This window comes from Phycodurus eques, chromosome 13, assembly GCF_024500275.1.
Source record: "Phycodurus eques isolate BA_2022a chromosome 13, UOR_Pequ_1.1, whole genome shotgun sequence".
Lineage (NCBI taxonomy): Eukaryota > Metazoa > Chordata > Actinopteri > Syngnathiformes > Syngnathidae > Phycodurus > Phycodurus eques.
This window is the reverse complement of record NC_084537.1, coordinates 7,022,659-7,048,540: the sequence shown is the minus strand read 5'-3', so window position 1 is coordinate 7,048,540 and position 25,882 is coordinate 7,022,659. Positions and strand designations below refer to the sequence as shown.

Sequence of the window (25,882 nt, the reverse complement as noted above, 5' to 3'; positions counted from 1 at the left end):
TGGAGAGAAGGAGCAAATGTTCCATGTAGAAAGTGGACAACGAGAATGAGGAAGGCGGCATATCGGTGGTGGGAGGTGACGAAAGGAGGAGCTAGCAATTGAACTGCAATACAATTAATACATCGATAAAAAGTATTAATGGAGCTTGTGATCTTTTCAAAAAATATATTTTTATGTTGTCCTAAGTTGCAAGCTTCATCTTCCGTCGCCATTTGGCTAGGCATGACATACTACAGCAGTTCTTTTATACACTCTCTGAGAAAAAAATATCATCAGTTTTATATATATATATATATATATATATATATATATATATATATATATATATATATATATTTTTTTTTTTTTTTTTTGAGGTGACTTACTGGGATTCCTGGTTGGCCTTTGAGTCCATTTTTACCAGGGGCACCATGTGGCCCAGAGTATGTGTGAGAGAGGCCCTCAACAATGTCAGCTGATGAAGGGTTGGTCCCAGGGGGACCGGGTGGTCCTGGTGGCCCTGGTGCTCCAGGAGGACCCTGGGGAACACAGTGGGATCTATTTAATTGTGTTGGTGATCAACCATGTGCTCTGTATTTTACAGCGCTACCTTTACCCTAATGAGCTCCGTATCGCTGTCCAGGTCCTCAAAGCCAGAACCCAGGGCATCTTCTCCATACTGCAGAAAAACACAGACCAACAGAGAACACACACATGCACGCACGCACACACACATTCATTCATTCATCTTCCGTTCCGCTTCTCCTCATGCAGGTCGCGGGCGCGCTGGAGCCTATCCCAGCTCTCTTCGGGCGACAATACACAATACTTACAGATACACTGCGTGATCTGGGTGGTCCTGGAGGCCCAGGAAGGCCCGGTGGGCCGGGCAAACCAACTCCAGGATCTCCCTGAAGGTAGGGATGTGAAGAAGAAAAAAAAAAAAAAAAGTGAGCAATCTTTTGGAACAGGTGATTTCAAGGTGTGATAGTGAGCCTCCTCTTAGAGTGTATTGCCACTTTGTGCTAACGGGTTCCTTAGGCTAGTATTCTACATAATACTATTGCTGAGCCTTATGTGAAGGTATTTTGTTTTTTGCTGAATAATTTAACAACTGAATACAGTTCTTCATGTAACATGGGCTCATGACTGTGTATATACTAGAAGCATTGTGTTGATGCTTTACGATCAGGGGTGCACATACGTGGAACGCAGGTGTGCGGGTGCTTTGAAAATATTAAAAGTGTACCAAATTCAAGAGTGTCAATGTGCATTTGTGTACCAAGCATTTTGCATTTTCTTTTTTTCCAAGCAGAGCAATAGCAGGGTCTCGAGTCGTTTTGTCGTGTTGTTTGCAAACGACGCATTCGAACCGACAAACCTTTTGAAACGACTGTATGCAATCACTTTATGAAGTGATTCGTTCCTTTCTCAGGTCAACTGAACTCTGCCAATTTACTCCTACCTCTGCTGTGTGGAGTCGTGTAAATGGTTAACTCAGGAAATCGCCTGCTCATACCATGTCTGCAAGGGCTGACGACATCACACAAGCAGGGCGTGCTAATTAGGAATGTTGCTGGTGACCTCAAATGGACTAATAAAGTACCTGCACCTCTCTAAAGTGCAGTTTCACAAATTGGCATAGAAATGCAAATATCCATCCATCCATCCATTTTCTGTGCTGCTTATCCTCACGCGGGTCACGGGCGTGCTGGAGCCCATCCCAGCTATCTTCGGGCGGGAGGCGGGAGGAAACCAGAGTGCCCGGAGAAAACCCACGCAGGCACGGGGAGAACATGCTGAAATGCGAATATGAAACTTCTATATAGTAATATATTAAATAATGTGTTTCTACTTGCCGTATTTGTATTTACTGTGGGGGGTTTTCTGGAATATAACCCCTATAATAAACAAGGGTTTACTGAACTCGTTCTCAAACTGTGGCATCCTTTACCATCTTTGCTAAGATTTGCAGAGCCTGATAACAGTTCCTTTAAATAATCTGAACCTATTCTAGGTTTTTGTTTTTGTTTTTTTTAATGTAACTTTTTGCATCTTGTGTACCTGGCGTATTTCTTGTAGCGCACTTTGTAGCCTGTGTGTGTGAAAGGTCGGAAAGATACATTTTGCTTGCTTGCCCTGGCGCTCTTAAAGCGAGGCGTGCCTCACACTCATACCTTACGAAATACCACAAGTTGTTTTCGAACAGGTTGTTGGAGTAAACAAACAGTAAACAACAGACACAAATATAATCATTTAAATATAAATGGCGGCACGGTGGGCGACTGGTTGGCACATCTGCCTCACATTCCAAAAGCATGCACGGCAGGTTCATTGAAGACTGAAGAAATTGCCCGTAAGTGTGAATGCGAGTGCAAGTGGTTATTTGTTTATATGTTCCCTGCGATTGGCTGGCGACCGGTTCAGGGTGTACCCCGCCTCTAACCCAAAGTTGGTTGGGATAGGCTCCTGCACGCCCGTGCCCCTAGTGAGGACAAGTGGTATGGAAAATGAATGAATGAATGATGGCCAATTAGCTATACCTTATCTCCTTTGACTCCAGCATCTCCATCCAAACCTGGAAATCCTTGAGGTCCTCTCTGACCCTGGAAGGTCAATCACGGTTTCATTACGAATTATAACGTAAAGCATGTCAATGATAACAAAGAAGTAATAGAAATCGTACTGCATCGCCGTTGTCCCCCTTCATTCCCTGTAAAATAGTTGGTAGAGGTTCGTGAAATGTACATGAACACATCTCCGTGGGATTTATTCACGTGACAGAAGATCTGCAAACTTGATCTCTAACACACAAACCTGCTGTCCATCTCTCCCCGGCTTTCCAGGGATTCCTGGTGGACCTTGTGGACCCCTTGACCCAGGGTGAGTTTGCTTCGGTAGAAGAGTGGGCCCTGGCGGGCCAGGTGAGCCTGGTGGTCCCGGCTCCCCTGGCTCTCCTTTTAAGGTGTGCTTGACAACAACCTAAGATTTAAGTGTGGACATATTTTTCATTCCGATAAGGACACACTAAAGTTTAGCTTTAAAGAATATTCACAAATCTAGACTGACATCTTCAGATGCTTCCCCGGGCTCGTCTGTCTGTTGAGGCCCTAAAAATGACAGGTTACAAAATGATGATCACAATAACTCAAACTTATCCCCTTAAAAGTCGTGACAAATCAGATCCCTTAAAGGAAACAATTGTATTAGTTCGAACAAAAACAAAAAGTCCAAGATGTAACATTCATTTATTTGACCTCTTAGCAAGACTTTTTGGTTGGCCTCCATTGCGGTCTGGTGACTCGAATATTCGTCACTCTCCAACTTTGGTGCCTCTGTGGGTGGCTGTCTAATTGGAGCAGTATTTTCCTGAAAGAAAGTATTCGTAGGTAAAATCAAATAAGACAGACAGATGGATATACTGTTCATGGATCTCTCGTCTCAGCTCCTCGCAGAGAATAAACAATATGTGGCTAAGCGAAGCAAGGTAGATAAAGACATGGATGAGGGAACTTGGTATGGATAAAGTTGACTGGCCTGCACAGAGCTATTAACAGGTGAATTAGCAACTGAATGAGAGACAAGTGTGAACTCCCTTGTGGTTTCTCAGTTTTTTGGCCTACGTGTTCTCCAAGCCAAAAGAGCTCCCATTCTCCATCATCATCCGCACCACAATGAATTAAAAACATTGATTAAAAAAAAATAAACAACCACACAGTACCTCTCTGTTTACAGTGTGTGTCGTCAACCAAAATCCTACGATGCAGCGGAAACTATTTGATGTATACCTGTGCTGTCCCATGCTTCCTTCCTTCTGTTTTCTTGATCTTTTCTTCTTCTGTCTCTCTGTCATCCAGACCATCATCGCCACTGGCATATCCAGAAGCCTTCAACAATGACATACAGGTAAAGGAAATACAAACACACAAGCAACTAATTACAATGCGGTACAATTAGTGCAGTAGAGTAACTAGGACATAACCAGTTATTGAAGAAAACCAGAAAAAAAAATTAAGAATGGTACGAAAGTCTCATGCAACCTCACACATTGTTATGGAGTGATGACATTATTTAATTAGGACTTGAGGAATTGAACAAAAGTATTGAATCATTCACTGTGTAGTTATATAGTGATAGCAGTGATATCACTATTTCAAAGAAGTTCCTATTTTTCTTATGAGTGAATGATATTTCCCCCCCCCCCCACCGAGTCAGGTCATCTGGCAACGGCGAGAACAACTGGATGCAAATATGTATTGTACGGTGTAGATTTCTCACATCAGGGTCGTCGTCCTCACACTGTTCCTCAGCTGCCCTGGGATCATCTTTGATTACCAGCTGCTGAATGGATCCCTTTAGAAAAATGACATCGACCGTATCAATGCTTACACGATAAAAGATGAAAATGGCTCAACGTACAGTACAAAAGGATTCTCTTACAATACGACTTCTTGATCACTTCTTAAGAAGCAACAGCGAGTTGCACTGTCACTCAAATTTTGCTCTTGGCAAAGGTGCCGTATGCCAAAACTGACTTCAACTGTCTTTAATGGCCTTCAGTACGGTGTCAACGAGCCTCCTGTATTCAGAGTATACGAGCTCATACTAGGCAATTTGGTACTGTATATTTTGGGATGTGTGTTGCTAAGACTATCATTAAGCCACCTTTCCGACAAGATGTTAAGCAAGGTTTGGCTTTTCGAGTTCGATTTGAAAGTGCAGATCGGGCCATGTGGCGTACACCTACAAATTGAATAAAATACAGTTGCTCCCCCATACAGCGATAACAGCTACATGTCTTTCATCTCTTTCGATGTTAGATTGTGTCTGTGTTTTTTTATTTTTTTGGGCCATTCATCCACAAGTTGTACGGGCAGTTCATCCAGAAGTGCTTAATTGGGGTTAAGTTCTTCCGCACCAAATTCATCCATGCGTATCTTTATGGACCTTTCTTGGTGCGTTGGGGCACAATCATGCTGGAACAGAAAAGTGCCTTCAACTTGTCTATGTATACAAGTTTGGAATGCCTTTGATCTGACCTAAACTAAGTCTTAATGGCATGTCAGATTTCCTCCTTCGCCAACATCTTTCTCCCCCCGTCCGCTCCCCGTTTCCACATCTGAACCCACTCTACTCCCATTTACATCTGCTCTCTGTTTGAGCTTCAAAAACGTCAACACAATCTACGCAATAAACATTTACGTTCCAGAGGCTCCTCGGTGGTCATGACATATTTTTGGTCCGGCTGCAAAGCTGCAATGGACATTTGTTGAATATACTGTACAACTGGTAAGCAATGTATTTTCCTCGTCTGACATGTTCCCCTATTTTCCACCCAATCAGCTCATTCGTATTTAACTTATGTAGTACTTTTCTGTTAACACAATCAACGCAGTCAATAATGCAAAAATCAACAAAGGAGGTGAACGCAGGCTTCATTGAATATAGAAGTCAACACACCCCTGTCCGAATGACAGGTGGGGGGGCAAGGTGGGAGTATATGTACAATTCTCCCAAGGACTCAAATAAATGCCTGTCAAATTTCAAAACCCTTTGGGTAAAATTGATGATAGATTGGGTAAGTATTATTATTATTTATTATTATGATTATGTTGGATATTGATGAATGAAAAAAATGGTCTGGAGCAAAAAGGGAACTGTTTTGGTTCAGGCCAATGGGGCAGATGTTAGTGGCTATGTGTGCACGTGCCTACACACACACACACACACACACACACACACACACACACACACAATGCCAATAGTGTTTACAGTACATGCGGTTATTTTCCATTTACCACAAACTTCTCAAGTCCCGTGCTCCCTGCATTTGCAACAAAAATGCCAGAGTTGTGTGAGAAAGTGAGTCTTTCTGGCCTTCGATGGAAAGTCGTCCTCTCGGCTTCGCCGCAATCCATGTAGAGACGCACCTCGTTGTGTTCCACCACAACCTATCGTGACAAAGAGACGCATTCATGATTTAAACATAGCAATCATTATTTTTTTTCAAATACTAAAACTTGCTCAGCACTTTGGAATTCTCTGACGCACCTACGGAAACAATTGCAGTAATCCTACTTTTCATTTTCAACCAAATAAGCCGAACCTCTACTCGCAATAAACGGTTAGCTGCATGCTTAAATCTAAATTCGATCCATCCATCCATTTTCCGGAGCACTTATCCTCACCAGGGTGACCGGTGTGCCGGAACCTATCCCACCTGTCTTCCGGCAATAGGCGGGGAACGCCCTGAACTGGTCGCCGGCCAATCGCAGGGCACATAGAAACAAACAACCATTCGCACTCACATTCACACCTGCGGGCAACACCAGTTGTCCACCGCGCCACCTCTAAATTTCCAATACCTTATAGTTATGTATTTTCATTTACATATGTTAAAAACCATTTTGTTTTGTTGTCCAAGTAATCATTTATAGAATCTTAAGGATAGCTATAGTAACGTGTATGTGAAGCATTTGTTAGCATTAGTTTGCATGTAGTTGTCAAAATAAAATCAGGCGAGAAATACTCCAGTCCAATTTCTCAAACAATAGCTGAGCGGAACAACTCACAGTGAAGCGAGTCCACTGGTCCGTCATGTCTGGGACACTGAAGGCAGCAGCTTTCTGGCTATGGGATGGCTGCTCACTGTCAGTGTAGTATAATAAGATGCTCTGGAAACCTGCGTGGACCGGAGTGAGGGCCAAGCCCAGCTCAACCACCTTTTGATGGGCATCTGTGATGGCGAAGAGCATGCCTCCTCTCTGGCTGGCTGGGCGGAGCTAAGGAAAATGAAAAATCAAATGTAACTGCAGCTGGTTACTATTTAACCAAGTATAACTTACAGTTATTGACACAAACCGCCTACGCTATTATGCTACAAATATAAAGGGTAATTATTTCTTATTATTTTGCACGCCACAAGTAGGAATGAGCGTGGGCATTCATTTCATGTGTACCTGTATGTATTCAATCAAAATTTTTGGATGACAAAATTCAAAAGAACCTAAACTAAAATTGAAGACAATAAAGACACAGAATAACACAAAGTAACAAGAAATGTGGAAAATTAAAGCGGTTTGTAAACACACAACACCACAAGGGGGCGTCATTTTCTAATCCGTCTTCAAACTTCATTTGTGAATGAAAATGTTAAATGTTTTCCATATATGATATTCTGTTTTTTTTTTTTTAGTGTTACCGTGACAATGATGGCAAAGTCGATGTAGAATGAGCCTGGCACGAAGGTCTTGGTGAGCCTGCCTATATTGGCGTCGGGCCCAAAGTTGTACGCTGGAAAGCCCTCAAAGCCGGGAGCGAAGGACACAGAAGGTGGGAGTGGGACGCCAATGAGCTCTGTCAAATCCAGATGACTTCCGGAGCTTTGCTCTGACAGAGACAGATAATGCAAAACTTGAGAGGTGTGCAGTAAAAAAGTTACATTGTCATTCATTAAATGTACTCAAAGAGGTCTTTACAGATTCATGCCAAGCATACAATGGCTCACTGTAAGCATTCAGTTCAGCTGCACATAGATTTTTCTTTAACTGTAATTACGATAGAGCATTAAACTAACCTGTCCGAATAACGCCGTGGTGTGGATCGTCAGTACTTGACTTCCTTGTCAAAGTATGCTCGTTCAAGCAGACGTCGGAACGAACATTCTAATCTTCCAGTCTACTACTGGTGTTACTGCAGGTTCGTTGACCAGATTAGTGAAATGACAAGAAGTACTTGTGAATCATCCAGATTTTCAGTTGACCTGATTTGATCCTGACACTGTTCACGCGTCGCTGCTCTGCCTCGCAAGGACATAATCCTCCAAAACAGTATTTCCCAATGTTTTTGGCAATTATGCTATTTTGTGCATATGTGTATGACTGGACGGCCCAACATTCCCTTTATTCCGCACTACCATTGAGCCTACCTGTCTCCCGTCGTGACCAAGTGTCACCTCAGCATTCCAGCCAACATCACCCCTGCTACAGTATTCATATCTATAATAAGGCACACACATTCCTGTGTTGCCATCCAAGTGAGGACTTGGATTATTGACACAAAACATCTCCTAATCCTCCCCCCTAACTTCGAGCATCACAAATGGACAATCGCAATGAGGCCAATGTTAACCCGAAAACTACTCTTACTCATTCGAGTCATTTCAAGTCATAGTGCGAGATAGATAGATAGATAGACACACACACACATTTTCACCTATATGAACAAAAGCTACAGATTACGCCAGATACTCCAAAGATTTGGGACTCTCTAATTTATCAGCCTGACCAACTGGAAACATACCTGATTAGAGGCTGTGTGTGCGTGCGTGTGTGTGTGTGTGTGTGTGTGTGTGTGTGTGGAAGGGAGAGAGAGAGAGAGAGAGAGAGAGAGAGAGTGAGAGAGAGAGAGAGAGAGAGAGAGAGTGATGAACCAATGTGCCTCTATACATCCGCAGACCATGATACAGTACACAACGCTTTGCATTTATAGATGCGATGTTACAAACACGAAAAGCAGAGGCGTGCGGTCACTGCTATCAAAAGCAAACAAACACAAAACAAAGTTCACATACTTTATCATCAGATGTAGTCATTAGTTGTGGAATAATAACTGGAAGCAACTCTGTTGACAAATTGTCTCAAAATGTGTGGATTGAGTAGAATGATTTGAAGAGGTGTGGTTCTCTACACTTTTTAAAAATATGTTTAAAACTGACGGTCACTGTTGGTGTAGTGGTCCACTCGCCTGACTTTGGTGCGTGCAGCGTGGGTTCAGTTCCCACTCAGTGACGGTGTGAATGTGAGTGCGAATGGTTGTCCGTGTCTATATGAGCCCTGCGACTGACTGGCGACCAGTTCAGGGTGTAGTCCGCCTTTCGCCCGAAGTCAGCTGGGATAGGCTCCAGCGTCCCGTGACCCGAACCAGGATAAGCGGTGTTGAAAAATGGATGGATGGATGTTTAAAACTGACGTACTCAAAAAATATGAGAATCCGGCATTAACAAGACACTGTGAAAATATTGCAACTTCTGTTTGTTAGATTCATGTTTTTTTGTTGTTGTACTATCAATTTAATTAAACTCCTTAAGATTCCGAAATGTGTTTGTGTTTGGGCCTTGAATGTTTTCTGTTATGTTTTGTAAAGAAGGGCGTAGGCATAACTGTAAGCTGTACCTCAGGCATGTGGTCGCATAGCCACTAAGTGGTGCGCAAGCATCTGCCCTTTTGCCCTGAACTAAAAACTGTGTTCTTTTTGCTGCAGACCATTTTTCTTCATTCATCACTAAATAAATAAAGAAAGAAAGAAATACAAAAATTTCTGAGGGCTTGGGTAAATTGCACATTTACTTGCCGCTGTAGTGTCACCCTACACAGTTTCTGTTAGTTTTATCCGTTTTTCGTTGATGAAGTGACGAGTTGAATGAAAGGTAATTGAATTGACCTACCTATGTATTTTTTTAAAAAATTAAACATTGATTAAAGTAAGTACTTTCACATAAGCCCATCAGTGAAAACCAATATGATATGGAGTTTTGTTGTCGTCACCACCTCGCTCCTGACTCGCCACGGTAATGAAAGATGTTCTCGGCATTGGCCGAGCATTAGAGGGCGCGCGGTGAGTGCTAGTTTCAGATTTTCCTGGCTGTTGCTTCTGGCACTTTCTTGATCACACTCAACCGTTAACAGAGAAATCTGCTTAAGTACTTTGAAATTGAATATGATAATCATTCAAACTTGATTTATAAAGGGTCAAAGTGAAAGTGAAAATCAATGTACCGAATGCCGCCCTGGGCCGCTACCCATATTGCCCATATCAGAAAGCGCCCTTGCCTCCCACTACGCATGTCCACGTTGGTTAAAAGTATTAATGTAACGACCTACACCTGAGCACAGAGAATCCAAGGGAGGAAACTAGCACACTCATCATAAACCCTTTTTCTTTTTTTCTTTCCCTCGTGTGTGTGTGTTACAGTACGCTCCACACAGAACCAGACCACACGCATACAGGCATGCAAGGGGAGATGGCAGATTAAAAGGGGTGCCCAGAGTGCTGCGTGTCTCGAGCTGGGGCGCGGGCACGGACAGCGCATTGATCAAGGGCACCTCGACTGTACCCAGGAAGCAGACATTTGGTCATCTGGGAGACTATGGTTGTTGCTTCATTAACAAATTCAAGTTTCATCAGAATTTGCATCTTTTCATACAGTAAATCTGTCAGGCATCAAGCTAACTTTGTGCCACAATTTGTCCCCAAAGTCCCTCGAACTCCACATAATCCTCATCATGTTGGCCACATGAATGCTTGATCAGCTTGGCGCGACTTATAAAAGCCACCCCCCTCCGCGTTCCCACACATAACCTTTTAAACCCACCGTGACCCTGTCATGCCACACAAAAGCGTCCCGCTGTTCGGCCCACTCCCCGTAGATTTCTCCGGCTCCCAAAGATTTAGTGCAATGCACATCAGGGTACGGCTATCTCACATACCAGCATGCCACCAGAGCAAAAGCAAGGGCTTCAAGAAAGGGATGTCTCTGGACCGAATGCTGCCAGCAAGCCGCTTCAACAATTTACATTTGTCCAGGAGAGTATCGAATGTCGTCTTCTGACATGACCTTAATGTGATAAAGGGGTCCTTGTGTGGACAAATTGTTTCATTTCACAGTCATTTCATTTGCCTGATTTAGGGTCCACAAATGAGTCACCTATTATTGGCTCGTCAATGCTTTTGTATGTGTTTTGCTGGTCATCTACCAGACGCACAAACGGCTTTTTGATTCACGTTTGCCTTTCGTATTCTTGATTTGTCCTACTTTATATTGTACAGTATACAGCAATGCGTGGTTTAATAAGTATTGATCCCGGTGAGGAACTCAATTCGCAACCTGGTTCTTGAGTTAAAAAAATGTAATCCAAACTGAAGTGGACATTGTTAGCTTACAATGTGCAATTGGAAAGACAGCCTGTGAATATTCTAATGCTTCCAGGTCATTTCCTTCTCAGTGGATTGAATCGATCCAATTGGTCTAGGTTGTTGTAAAAGACATTTTCGCCTTTCATCCAAGCGTCTTATTTATTTTCATGCACAAGGCTAGCCAGAACGCTAGGGCGAGCACACGGCTAGTGCTGGTCGTAACGAGCCCTGTGCATGAACTGATGAAGCCCGTTTGGGATGAGAGGCGGTACGTCTTCTCGGCCACCCAGAACAGTCCAGTTGGGATTGATTCAATGCCTTGAAAAAGGCAACCTGTGAGATTTGGAACCAAATCTCCAAAAATTCTAATTAATAAATAACATTGACCTATATCTGCTATAGTTAGATTCATCCATCCATCCATCCATCCATCCATCCATTTTCTGAGCCGCTTATCCTCACTCGGGTCGCGGGCGTGCTGGAGCCTATCCCAGCTCTCATCGGGCAGGAGGCGGGGTACACCCTGAACTGGTTGCCAGCCAATCGCAGGGCACATACAAACAGACAACCATTCGCACTCACAGTCACACCTACGGGCAATTTAGAGTCTCCAATTTATGCATGTTTTTGGGATATGGGAGGAAACCGGAGAAACAGGGGGAGAACATGCAAACTCCACACAGGTGAGGCCGGATTTGACCCGGGTCCTCAGAACTGGGAGGCGGATTTGTGAACAGAGTTAATAACAGAGTTAATAACAGATCAGAGTTAATAACAAGTGAACCTGTCGTTCACCGTGCCGCCGCCCTAGGTACAACTAATTGAAAATCTGAAAAAAAGTTACAGTCGCAACAATGACAAACAATCCCAGGATATTACAGATCCTGGTTCAAAACTGAAAGCACACTGAACTCCACATACATCATTTCTCATAATGCAACAATAATGAGCCACAACGTCACGATAAACAACGATTCAAAGCATTGAACGGCTGTCGAATACCCTCCAGTTGGTACACTCACCCGTCTTCCAGTGTTTCAGTGGTTTGAAATGGGATCTGGCATTACTGACCATCACAACTGTAGGAACATCTGGAGGTAGCGTTCCACGGAAAGACGTGTACCCTGCTCTGCTAAGAGTAGACATCCCAGTCTGGATCGCACGAGTGAAAGTGGTCCCTGTTGTCTCGTCCTCATGTGCCACCCACGCTGTTGTCGCGGGCACGTTCGAAGGGCTCGGTGAAGTTATGGATGGAGGAGCGGGGTTAGGGCTGCTCCTCGGCCTCGCCCAGCTGAAACTCCACCATTGAGCTCGTACAGGCACGCACAAGACGAGCAAAAGAGCAAGAGCGATGCAAAGAGTTCCCATTTTCCTCTCCCTGGGTCTTGACTAAAAGTCGGATCCTGTCAAGTGTAGCAATGATGTGCTTCACCAACAATCAGAGTTAATAACAAGTGATCCGACAGATCAAGAAAAGTGAACCATCTTGTACCTTCTCACTGTCCTTGCTCCATCCCCTCTCATGCTCTTTAACCTCCCTCTCTCTCGATTGCCTCTCTCCCTCCCCGCCTCGCTCTGTAATGAGTGACTCCCCCTCCTCTGGCCCTCCACAACACAGCAGAGCTGATTTTCACTCCCTTGTCCCTTCACTTGTGTGGACGGGCAGATTTGAGAGTATGCTCATTACTCGTTCCATCTCTTCAGCTGTCTCTCTCTTTGAAAACTCTCTGTATCCAACTCTCCCTCCACAAAACGCAACACTATTCACACATACGTAGGTATGAACTGCAATTCAGACCTATCTACAGTATATGCTGCTGGTGCAGAACTTCGCAAGTTCAGGGTCAAGGTGACCAGCTGAAGTGACTTACTTTGGGCGAGAGATAGGAGAGGGGGGCTAGATGATGCGAGGTGGAGGCGGGGTTCAAATCCCGGCCCCGCCCGTGTGGAGTTTGCATGTTCTCCCCGTGCCTGCGTGGCTTTTCTCCGGGTACTCCGGTTTCCTCCCACATCCCCAAAAACATGTACAGTAGGTTAATCGAAGACTCTAAATTGCCCATAGGTGTGGATGTGAGTGCGAATGGTTGTTTGTTTGGATGTGCCCTGCGATTAGCTGGCGACCAGTTTGGGGTGTACCCCGCCTTTCGCCCCAGAATCAGCTCCGGCATGCCCGCGACCCTAGTGAGGATAAACAGTACGGCTCTTTGGCGTCGGTCTAGTTCAGTCGCCTTTCGCTTGGTACGCGGTGGCCTGCAGACCTTACGAGCCAGAGTTGTCATTGTACCTTTGGACTTATCCCCCACCTGCATCCTTTTTACGTCGGATGAGCTGCTTGCAAACTTGTGCGACTGAGAATGAAATTCTTTAAAATAAATACTGATGAACTGTGTCAAATATAAGGGCTTCGGGACTTTTATAAATTGTCCAAATCCAATTCGATTGCCAAACTTGACTTGACTTCTTTTTTGAGCAGACACACTGAAAGGTGTGCTACTCAAATGAAGTGATTATACAATATTGTAGGAGAACCTCCATCCATCCATTTTCTAAACTGCTCGCCGCGTGAACTAAAGACTTTGTAGAACATTACTCACTGTGGCAACTACTGGTTATTGAAGTGACTAATTGTCTGAAAGGTGAAACCAGGGTGCCATTGTTGTTGGAGTACACTAATAGATGATGGGAAGAATGGTCGGATACCCTCTAATGGAGCAGATGATGAGTTTAGTGAGTCTGAGAAAACTTGGATCCTTGTGGATTAGTTTGCGAGGAGGAGTAGAAAGGTCCGGGGTGGTCTGGTAGGCTTTAGGGGTCGCGTTAGAGATCGGTAGTGCAGTGACGTATAGTCGGGTGGGGTATATTTCGGGTTCATTCTGAAAGAAAAAGTGTCATATATGAATCATTATCTTTATCAATTCATCGACACAAAGCAGCCATCATTAAAATCACACGTCTTTGATACACACTTTGAGGTACAGCGTGAACATTTACATGTTGACTCATACCCATGTGACCCCATTTAGGGCCTCTGGATTCCAGGGAAAGTAACCCCTTCACCTCCCTCTCGCTTTCCGCTCTACCCAACAGCCCTGACAATAAACTCTAATTGCTTTACTGTCACAGCCAATCACGCTAGTTACTATAAATGTATTATTAACTATAAACATCCTTGAGGCCCAAAGAATGCCCTTAAAGACTGGGGGTACCACAGACACAAGTGAAAAGTATACCAATGGTGTATTTAGACTCAATTTTAGTCTCAATTGTTACAACTGTTATAGTGTTAATGGCGTTTGATATTCTATATAGGATTTATGGCATGACAGATAAACTGAGAACACATAATCATCCTGATATTTTGTTACCCTCTAGTGGTCATACAAAGCAATGCAAGCCGAAACTCAATGACGTGTGAGTTTAGTATCCTGTGCTCAGACACTTTGGTACCCTGTCCACACACGTGTGCAGTTCTGTCTTTGTGTTAGTTTATATGGTTGTTTATATTTGTTGCTTTGTTTGTTATGTTTGCATTATTGTTCTGGATGTTTGTCAAATTTGCCTGAATTGTGCTGTTTGAAGAGCGGGCACATTTGTACAACAATTTGACAAATTCTGACATGACCGCAACTCTGTGACTGTAATATGTTATTCATGGCACACTGGATCATGCTAAAAAAACAAAAAACAAAAAAAAACAACAACAACAAAATAATAAAATAAAGCTCAAATAACTTCCTAATAAAGCATATATTTGTCAGGAGAGCATCCATCTGTCCATTTCGTGTACCGCTTGCCCTATTGACCGACGGACAATTCAGAGACTTCGATGAGCCTAACGTCATGTAACACGCATGTTGTTGTCACGTGGGGGGAAGCACGCAAACTCTACACAGGAAGGCTGGAGCCGAGATTGGGACCCCAAACGTTTAAACTGTGAGACAGACGTGCTCAAACTGAATTGCTGAAAAGAGTAAAACAAGTAAAAACATAACTCAACATTAGCATAAAGCAGAAACATGGGAGGAAGGGCACAAAGGTGAAACAGAGAGGACAGGTAATGGTATACCTCTCTCTCTCTTTCTCTCTCTCGCTTTTCCATTTACACTTACACACGCACCCCCCAAACACACACACTGTAGCCACTAATCAATGACCCCAGTGTTGAAACTCTGCTTTTCTCATGCACTTCCCCCAGCTTCCTCTCACTCTCCCACTCCTCCTACGATGTGTTTTTCATTTCATATTTCGGGACCGTGTTCGGTTAGAAAGGACAGTCCAGGCGGTCCAGAGGTAGAAGAAAATATGTCATCATGTGGAGAAGGCAGTCATGGGATGGCGTGAATTAAAGACTATAATGACTATAACTAAAACTGCCACAAGGCACTTAATATGAACCCAAGAGAAAATAAAGACTAAATGCTATTTTCGGCTTTGTTGAACAAATTTGAATGCTTCTGGAAAGTCCCCCGAACTGGTGTGACCTGTCAGACAACAAAATCATTGAAAAAAAAAACTGGACTTGAAGGTGCAGGTGGTGCGGGTTCAATTCCCATTCAATGGTGAATGGTTGTCTGTCTCTATGTGCCCTGTAATTGAATTAATTTCGTCTGATGTCTGCAGGGATCGTGAAGAGGATAAAGCGTGACGTAAACCAGGAATAGAAAAGTTGTAGAAAAAGGTAAGACAAGGCAAGCATAATAAATACATACAAAATAATGACATTTTTTGTCAATAGAATGAGGAATACTCGAAACTAAAGAGTACACAGAGAATTATGATGAACTAATTTCACAAACAAAGACTTGAAAATGCCACTTATTTGTATTGGTTCTCCTTGTGATGCTTGAGATGGAAGAATTGTGTGGAATTAAGCTCTTTAGTAGGTTCTTACGTGTGACACAAACACAGATCTTAAAAGAGAGACAAAATAATAAGAAAGGCGAAAATAGGAGAACCGTGGGAGTCAAGGAGGTTGTCACAAGTACGGGCTGCCCCGAGGGGCGGATTAACCCAAACATTTGACCCTGCATACAATTCTGAGGACCGATGCAGGACCTTGTCTTTTAATGTTAAAATTGTCCCCACACCGACGTCGCCAGAAATCTGAGTGTATGTTGTGTTCCCGCTTCACTCATTGCCAAACCATTGACAAGAACACGGTCTACAAATGTTGCCCCATATTTCTTATGACATATATGTGTATCAAATGATTCTTTGTCTAATACCTGCTGATAATCTGATTGTCTCTATCAATAGTGAAACGTCAGCAACCAGTGATCATTGAACAAACAAACAAAGTTTTGAGTTGATGTGTTGATGTTGAGACACCGGTGCTTTTACTGAGTTTCACTTTTGCTACCTGTGCTTATCATTGTGCATTATGCAAGTGCATCAGCGCAAAATGTGTTTTGGTGGGTAGCAATATGTTTGCAAGTGGTGTCAAACGAGGTGCAAAGCGCTTGGGGTTGTACCAATTCAATAAGCGGGTTCTGGGCGGAGTATTTGGTTCAGACAAAAAAGGTTTTGTGTTTTAGCAATTGAGAAATACTGTAAACTGCTCATCTTGTTATTTATGGCATATGTACATTTCATGGCGGCACGGTGGCCGACTGGTTAGAGCATCAGCCTCACAGTTCTGAGGACCCGGGTTCAATCCCCGGCCCCGCCTGTGTGGAGTTTGCATGTTCTCCCCGTGCCTGCGTGGGTTTTCTTCGGGCACTCCGGTTTCCTCCCACATCCCAAAAACATGCATAAATGGGAGACTCTAAATTGCCCATAGGTGTGACTGTGAGTGCGAATGGTTGTTTGTTTGTATGTGCCCTGCAATTGGCTGGCAACCAGTTCAGGGTGTACCCCGCCTCCTGCCCGATGACAGCTGGGATAGGCTCCAGCACGCCCGCGACCCTAGTGACGAGAAGCGGCTCAGAAAATGGATGGATGGATGGATGTACATTTCATTCCACATCTTTTTTTCAAAACTTTTATTTAAGTACTGGGGTTGGATCAGTAATTCTACTATTATTATTATCGACTGAAGTACTTTTGCCAGTGTTTCATTCTGTCTCTTCGCCAGTTTGTTGTACTTTTCCATTACTATTGAACTCAAATAACCTCTAACCCTGTGTGTTTCTCAACCTCCCATTTTTGGATACTTCTGCCTTGTCTGACTGCCTACCTGTGTACGGAACCCAGCCCGTTATTAGCGAGTGTTTTTTTTGGAACTCTCTTTTCCTCGAGTTGTGGTTCTATTGCATCTCTCGTACTTGTTTATTACTGAAGTGCTGATTAGTACTATTTATCAATATTTACAGCCTTGTAGGAGCTGATGTTTTTATTTGTCTCCATCATCAAGTCCAAGGAGAAGAAGTTTTGTTCGTCACCTTGTTTATTTACAGTATGTTAGCAAGATTGCACTTAAACTACACAACAAATCAGAATAAAGGGGCAGATACAGGGGCTCCCTCGTTTACTTGGCCCTGACATACAATACATTTCGAGTTTAAGAAAGTCACACGGCACGAGAAGGCACATTCACAGTTATTGCTGTATTCACTGTTTTGCATTTAATCGTGATATATTTTTGGCCGAGAAGTTATTTTTTCATACAAACATTTACTGTTTAGTATTTTATTGTGAAATTTTGATGATATAAATTGCACGTAATGAATATTAATGACAAATATCGACTGTACTGTGCATTTACTGTACAACGCGGTTCGACTTACGTGCAAATTGGGGAATTCCGTTGCAAACCAAGGACCCCAGTGCAATCCCCCCATGTGGAATATTAATCACGAATGAAATATTTGTCAAAGTTTATTTTGAGCGGTCAAGAAGTGCGTTTTCGTTTTCCTCAATTCACTATTTCAAGAAAAAAATGCACTATTTTTGCAAACAATTGTCTTAGCAATTTAACATTGTTATGTATCCATAGCTGATCTTAAGTTAGCGTCGTACTTTTGTACTCCATTTGGCCTCAATTGCTTCACAAGACAAAGACAAAGTTCACCAACAATCAATTGTACTAATATAATATCAGACAGTCGTCGAGGTTGAGATGAACTTGGAACACATTCGATTTCTCAACACCACACTGGAAGGCCTACAGCATGCTGCAGATAAAGGAATGCATTGTTTGGACTTTGGAGATCAGAGGTGACCATCTGCAGAGGGCTTGTTTCCATGACACCAAGTGTCTCTGACTTCTACCCCATCCCACTTCCCAAATCTCCTGCCATCCGTCCTCTCACCCGCATTTCAGCCCCTGAAGCGCACAAAGAGGTCATCCAGTGATGTGCCTACTAAAGAAATTGGAGCAATTTGCTTGGTGACAGACATTTATTGTGTGGCATGAAAGAGAACCTTCAGAAAAAAAATGACAGGAAAATATTATCTCATATTTGCTGCACAGTGTTACTGGCAGAATACCATCTACAGTGTGCTCACTCGACAACACTTAATGCTTAGAGAGCTAAGCAGCTGGTTGTAACAGTCATGGGTCGCTTAGTAAATGCTGATCCGTTGTGGCCATTTCATTTGGTTTGTGTCTGCCTATTGTTACGACGGCAAGACTGTCAACTAAATTGTCAATATTATAACAACTCAGACAGTTGAGTTGTAGAGAGTCTGCTACTGATGATATTGATTTGTCGAGTGGGTAAAGGACTTTTCCTCAATTTGTCTTTTTAACTAAACCATTGACGTGCATCAGCCCAGAAACAGAGGAACAAATGTGCACAAACAAACCAAATTATAATTATGTCTTTTGTTAACTGCCCATTTCTGAAAATGTATCTGTCAACAAGCCTTTCTGCACTTTTGGACCACAGTTTTGCAGTCTGGATACTGAAGGGTGCACATTTACTGTAAGTGAATGAAAAAGAATAAATAAACATGATGGCCAAGATAGACCCAAAGTTAGTTAGTTAGTTAGTCAGTTAGTTATTTAAATGGTTTGACAGTCAATAGAGGGGCTGAAAACCAAACCAGTGTGACAAGGAGATATTAAATGTGGTGTCAATTTGGAGCGAGAAAAATAATGGATTTATCGATGTGTTTGAAAACAAACTTATTTGGGCTTCTGTGCCTTGCTTAAGGTGAGCCCAACAATACTGGTCCACAAGAGTATGGTAGCTATACCTGTTTGGTTAATATGCAGTACGTTTCCGTGCGCTTGCACAGTGAAAGTAAATATACCACATGATTCTAGTGAGTTTGGCTTCCCACACACACATCTTTGTGTTACTTAGGTCAGATAAGATCAGCCTGTCAGTAAGCACTGGTCCTCGCCTTCTGGTTTGTTATTGACACCCACTTTCATCTATGTTGGGGTGCTCAAAGGTTCTTTTCAGACTTCAACTGAGTCTCGATGCAGGAACGTGTCGTTGATTGACAGAAATGCATCAGCAGCCAGTTGTCATTGAAATGAAACCTCCCGTACTTTCAATCACAACGGTAAACAACCGATTTGTTTGGCTGTGTTTTACCAGCTAATGCATTTGATCTAACGTGACTATTATGTTTATTCACGTTTAATTGCAATCAGAAATGAATTCAAAATAATACATGTATCGTCATTTACTCTAATGTTCTGTTGGATCTCATTCCTCTTTTTTACTAACTTCTAATATCACTGAATTTGCACATTTGTAACCTCTTGTGGGTTGAAGGTTTCATTGTTCAATAAAAAATACAACTACTTTTAGAGGACAAAACATGTTTTGATGGAATGTATATATTTCATGGTAACATTATACATAACAGGCCCTATTTTCATGACTAGTGCCAATCCAGTATGGTGGGTGGCGCAATTGTGTGCCAGGGGCAGGTTAGACCAGTGCGGCGGATCCGGGGTGCGTTAACAGCTGATTTCACTCGCTGCCAATCAAAGCAGGTCCTCTCAATCCCTTTAAATGTGGCGCAATGACAGTCTGGACGCAGACATCTCTGCGCGGAAGAGGGCGATCCGGAAGCTAATGATGCGTAATCGCAGAGATCGATGCTCGAGTGGAGCATTATCACGGCTCTTGGCTCAACCTGCCGATCACAATAGATCAATATTTCAAGTGTTTAGATTTGATTTGGGCACAACTCAACAACTAAAGTATTATTATAGATTAATGTTATTTACAGTATTGGACTACCTTTAATTCCATAAATCTATTTTACTCCCCCCAAAAAAGAAAAAATATGAAGCAGTCATACAATAAATATAATGCTGATGGTAATCTAAATATTACAGGGCCGCATAAACGCTTAAACGTTTTTTGCAACTATATGAAGTTACATGGAGTCCTTCGATTAGTAGACAGACGTTCTTTGTAGTCTTTCTGCCCCAAAGCATAGCTTTTGTAACATACACAATGATGATGATTCATGGTTAACCTTTCAAAAGTAACCATGGAAATGAAGATACAAACATCAGCAGCTACTCACTTATGTACAGTAGACTGAATGAACAACATTCATCAACCAAAACCTTTTGAATTTGTTTAACTTCTGAATTTTTTGACTCCTCGTTATCCTTAACACAACGGTGGAACTACACCATTCCCCCCCCCCCCACCCCAAAGTCCAGTCTTTCGGCATTACAGTTTCCAGTTAATGATATTCATTCCCATAAAATGCAAAAGTGTTGACTGTTACACCATTACCTTTTACAGTAGTTCCATTGTGCCAAACCATTTTCCAATCCAAGTCACTTTTGCACAATGAACACATTCCACACACTGCCCTGAGTCAGTCCAATCCTAATAAACCGACGACATCCAGGCGGAGCCGCACTAATTTCGTGTGTGACCATGCCGTGGTCACACTTCAGGTTTGTGTCTCGCTCAATGCTTAACGGAGCTGGCGACAAATAATGTCATGGGTGGAAACTGGTTGAAAAGCAGACTATGGGTGCACTTTGAAAGAGTTAACGAAGGAAGACAACTAGCGTATACAAAAGTGATGCATGTTTTCGTACCGTCTTAGTACCTGGAGAATACTCACACAGAGCTGAGATTCGAACCACAAACCTCAGAACTGCGAGGCAAACATGCAAACCGCTAAGTACCGTGCTCACCAGGTAGGAGGTAGGAAAAGTAGTTGTCATTTGAGATTTGGGAACAACAGTTGAAGCGGCTGGACAGCATTTTTGAATGAAAGAGTGTCTGACGGCGCATAATAGCAATTGATTAGAAATCGCCCATATAAATCAATCGGAAGTGATTCAGTGCAACATGGTACACTGTATGCATTCTTAAGCCACGTGAGGATCACCTGCACAGTCCAGTACAGTGCATCAAAATAAATCCAAAGCATGTTGCTTCATCTCCAGCCACTTCCTTGACCAAAGGGGCTGACCCAAGATCTGGCTCACTGCCCCTGAGGGATGGGCCTATAAACCAGACAACAAATGTTGCTGAGCATTTTACAGTTACCTTCAACTTTACAATGATTCTCCATTTACAGAAATAATGCAGTGTTTAGATTTCATTTGTCAATGAGGTTACTATTGTGGTTACGGCTTACAATGGTGTGGAAATGCAATGCGCCATATTGTGAAGTGCTATTGTTTCCATTCTGCACGCATTATATTGTCAGAGCAGGTCTGTTGTGTGTAGACACAAAAACACGTTACATTTTAAACATTGGTACCTTGAGTTAGAGGTTTAATTCCTTCCTTATATTACTTAAATTAGCAGTTTAGTTTCCGAGAACTTTAACCAAATGCTAAACTGCTCATTTGTACCTATAAAAAATGCAAACATTCCAGACAATTAAGTAACCAGAATATTTCTTTCTGGTTGCACGAGTTTATTATTCATTTCATTTTCAACATACCCTTTGAATGTATTTACTTTAGTCCATATGTCGGACAGCCTCTATTTACAAGGAGAACAACACTTGCATTCGTGATGCAGAGAGGCTAATGTAACTAACTTAACTTAACGGTAGTTACTTTTGAAATCAAGTAATCGGTAAAGTAACAAAGTTACTTTTTCAAGGTAACTGTGGCAACGCTGCTAATAACACGAGTTTCTGGCAGTTACAGTGTGGTTCTTCTGATCCTGGCAGTCAGTTGAGTGAGCTGTTTAGTGTGTGGAGAATTAAAAAAAAAAAGCATGCACATAATGCACAAAGATTTTGAAATGGAAAGTCATTTTTGTCATCAATTGCCAAAAATCACACATCCACACACTTTCACATTGCACCTCCCACTACTACCGCACGCACACATGCACACTATTACCATGAAGCAGCCAGAACAGCGTATTTCTCACCTTGCTGCAGCGTTTGGCTTGTCTGCCACCAGCATGGAGATACACATGCATTCTCATGCATGCATAAAAAAGGGGAACTTGCCCTGCTGCCAAACAAACAATCGTTGCCACAGAGTTGTGTAAGAGGCCCCACAACAAGAGGTAGCTCAATCAACATCCCAGCAACAGAAGTGTAAAAATGGAAATGGAAAAGGGAATGGGACTATGTTATGTGTTTGCTAACGTAGTTTAGGGTCTGTGATGTTGCTGTCAATAATCACTGCTAATTAATGTTAATTTGGAGGAAATAAGGAGCGTTGGAATCCACTTTTTTTTTTATCTTTTATCTTAGTTTGTTGTATTTTAAACACGACTTAAAGATCTGTTTCAAGCAGGGCTGGGTCAACGTTTGCACTTTAGGGTCACCTTTCATTTATAAAATGGAGCGATGAGCAAGGTCAATAAAGTTCAAATGTGTTAGTTAATGTGTATGCAAAATACTTAATGTAAATAAAAAAGGTATTGTCATGTATTCCATTTTATTGTTTAAAATTAATTTACTTTGATATAATACATTGATATTTAAAAAAATGGTTTATCTAACTAATATATGGTATATTATTATGTACTACATTATTATTATTATTATTGACCACATTATTTATATTTTTAGTATTTTTTGTATATGATATAAAATGGATCATTTTAACAATGACATAATGATTCATGTTTTTATTGTTGTTATTAATTGAACTTAAGCATGTATGTAATAATAATCTATTAGACTTATATAGCACTTTTCATGATACTCAAAGATGCTTTACAATTGCACGCATTATGCATTCACTCCATAGTGACACCCTGGTGGTGGTAAACTACTTGTGTAGCCACAGCTGCCCTGGGCCAGTCTGATGGAAGCGTGGCAAACACAACAACGACACACACTCGGGCGGAGCTATGAATCGGCGACCCGGTTCAGGCTGCAACAGACAGTGACGACTGCTGGGAAAAGTATCCCGCTCCTCACTCTTGAGAATTTACACACTCCCTCCACATCCTGGTCACCACCTTTTCCAGCTACTTCCTTCAGGTAGGCGCTATCAAAGAAGGCAAACTAAAACCAGCAGAAATTCCAAAAGGTTCTTCCTCCTCTTCCCTCTTGCCAGTAACTTTTTAAACAGTTGCAATACAATGCCATTGTGACATGCCGCCGATTTTGCACATCGCTGTTAAGACACTACTCCATTATTACTGCATTCACTGCATTATTTGCATATCTATTGTTGATTACTACTGGCCACTCCATGCTTGAGAACTCTCTGCATCATTTGCACAATTGTCATTATATCAGCACTAATAGCCTTTCATTGCTAAATGACGAGCCGTATTTTTATACCCTAAATGTATATTTTGTCATAGTGGCTGTTTGTTGTCATAGTAGCGTGGCTCCAACTATTGGAGATTTAAACAACTATTACTTGAAAAAAATATATATATTCATTCTTATAGATTCTTATAGTTTTATTTTCATTACAAAAAATCAAGGAACAAAGTGTTTATTGAGATACATCCATCCATCCATTTTCTGAGCCGCTTCTCCTCACTAGGGTCGCGGGGGTGCTGGAGCCTATCCCAGCTGTCATCGGGCAGGAGGCGGGGTACGCCCTGAACTGGTTGCCAGCCAATCGCAGGGCACATAGGAACAAACAACCATTCGCACTCACAGTCATGCCTACGGGCAATTTAGAGTCTCCAATTCATGCATGTTTTTGGGATGTGGGAGGAAACCGGAGAGCCCGGAGAAAACCCACGCAGGCACGGGGAGAAAATGCAAACTCCACACAGGCGGGGCCGGGGATTGAACCTCAGAACCTCCTCAGAACTGTGAGGCTGACGATCTAACCAGTCGGCAACCGTGCCGCTATCGAGATACATCAATGCAAAAATACAAAAATGAGTCAACACAATTTTGCATAAAAAAAAAAACCCACAATGAACATAATAAATATTACTCCTGATAATGTAAACGCTTGGTGAGGCACAATGGGCCATACTTTCCCCACCTCTGGTTTAGAGACTCTTTGAAAAAAAATAAGTGTAGCTGCAGACTGGAGTAAATAAGTGAGTAAGTATTTGGACACTTGGCAAATGACAAACGTAAGATGGAATAAAATATATTTGGCCCCCCCCATTTGCTGCTATTAACCCTCCACTCCCTCCGAGAGAAGGATTCTCCCCAATATTTTAGCGTGTGCCTGGGGGAATTGTCGTCCCTTCCCCCAGAAGAACATTCGTGAGGTAAGAGGTCACTGAGGTTGCACATGACAGATGACCTGATGGCTCACACTCTCTGCTGTAGTTTTTCTTCTTGAGCTCAGGGCACGTCAATTCTTCCACACCAAACTCATATTTATTTTGTGCACTGGGACACAGTCATGCTGGAACAGTGGCGAGTCTTCCTCAAATTGTTTCTACAAAGTCAAAAACATGGATTTGTCCTCAATGTTTTGGTAAAATGAAGAATTAAGATTAAGGGGGTAATAATGTTTCCAGCCCAACTGCTGATAAATTAATTACTAAGATACCGCTGTCTAAAGAGTGTGTAGGAGCCAGTGTTTTTGCAGTTGAACTTAAAATGAGAATTCAGAACACTTGCTGCTTTTAATGAAAATGAAAGTCAGAGGATAATGTACTGTGCCTCTGGGCAAGCACACAATGGATTTAAATTTTGTAAGGTGCTACCTGTCTTTATAATTATGGGCCTTAATAATCGCATTATCAAGAGCTATATGAATTGACAGCATCAGAAGCAGCATGGACATTACCTTCCAGAACCTCTGACGCAGCAGTACGACACCACAGAAGGACGAGATGCACAACTAGAGGCCACCTGAGGAGAATCATCAGTCATTAGCTCTATTTTGTTTCACTTTAATATTTTATTTTTGAATGAAAAGCTTTAAATGTGTTAAACAAGATAGCTCCAAAATGTGAGAAAGGTTTGTTTGAATTTAGAGCTTCTTAAAGGTACGCAGATGTACGACTGAGGGTCTTTGCGAAGAAATCTATTAATCCATGCAAGCAAAGTTGTAAATGTCTTACCCTCTCAGCATTTTGGAAGGAAAGGATTTACAAATCCACGAGACAAATCCAAGTGCATGTGTGCGATGAAATTCTGGCTAAATTTGTGCTCCCCCTGTCTCACAGCTCGCTCTCGCCCTCTCTGCAGTACAAAAGCTCTCTCAGTTCTGAGCTGAGTCTTCAGGCCCACAGAGCTGGGAAATGTGATTCCCTTGGTGAGAAACCCCACCCTGAACCCACTCAAATGAGCCCCCCACCCCTCACTAGGTTACTGCATGAGTCAGTTTTCTTGTATTGATTTGATAGTACGATGCCATTGTAAAACAACTTCTCACCTTTAACTTGAGTCCGTCACATTTGTCCTGGTTCCATTTGAGCAATGTTACAACTTAATTGAAGTTAATGACAATAGTTGGCTCAATGGTGGATACATCTGTGAGCAAATATGACATTAGTTACGATCCAGATAGAGGTGAGAAGAGGGCCAAGAGGGCCTCCATCTGCCTTCAGATCCTCGCAAAACTCCAAATGTCAAACTCAGGGATTTTGTGCTACTTTAATTTGGGTTTGTATTTTTCCTGGATATTTACAGTGGAGTCCAAATTGTCAACTAATTTTGACATGCATACAGTACATTTAGTTGTTATTACAACCAATACTAT

The 25,882-nt window shown here is 42.3% G+C and overlaps 1 protein-coding gene across 5 annotated transcripts in view; it reads right to left on the bottom strand.

The window, feature by feature from the left end:
• The window catches only part of col15a1b (collagen, type XV, alpha 1b), a 43,816-nt gene extending 18,463 nt beyond the window's left edge, over positions 1–25,353 (bottom strand). For 4 of the 5 annotated variants that reach the window (XM_061693579.1, XM_061693580.1, XM_061693581.1 and 1 more), the window contains exons 1-14: positions 11,916–12,432; positions 7,181–7,368; positions 6,552–6,761; positions 5,778–5,930; positions 4,258–4,332; positions 3,768–3,866; positions 3,237–3,348; positions 3,049–3,089; positions 2,797–2,961; positions 2,666–2,692; positions 2,523–2,585; positions 813–890; positions 596–658; positions 366–518 (exon numbers count right to left, since the gene is read on the bottom strand). In XM_061693579.1, coding sequence (XP_061549563.1) covers positions 366–518; positions 596–658; positions 813–890; positions 2,523–2,585; positions 2,666–2,692; positions 2,797–2,961; positions 3,049–3,089; positions 3,237–3,348; positions 3,768–3,866; positions 4,258–4,332; positions 5,778–5,930; positions 6,552–6,761; positions 7,181–7,368; positions 11,916–12,261 — 1,773 coding nt within the window. In that variant the 5' untranslated portion in view covers positions 12,262–12,432. Of the gene's footprint in view, positions 1–365; positions 519–595; positions 659–812; positions 891–2,522; positions 2,586–2,665; positions 2,693–2,796; positions 2,962–3,048; positions 3,090–3,236; positions 3,349–3,767; positions 3,867–4,257; positions 4,333–5,777; positions 5,931–6,551; positions 6,762–7,180; positions 7,369–11,915; positions 12,433–24,964; positions 25,030–25,241 lie in introns of those variants that run through there. The other variant, XM_061693582.1, reaches the window with a different exon arrangement.
• Positions 25,354–25,882: the final 529 nt, after the last annotated feature.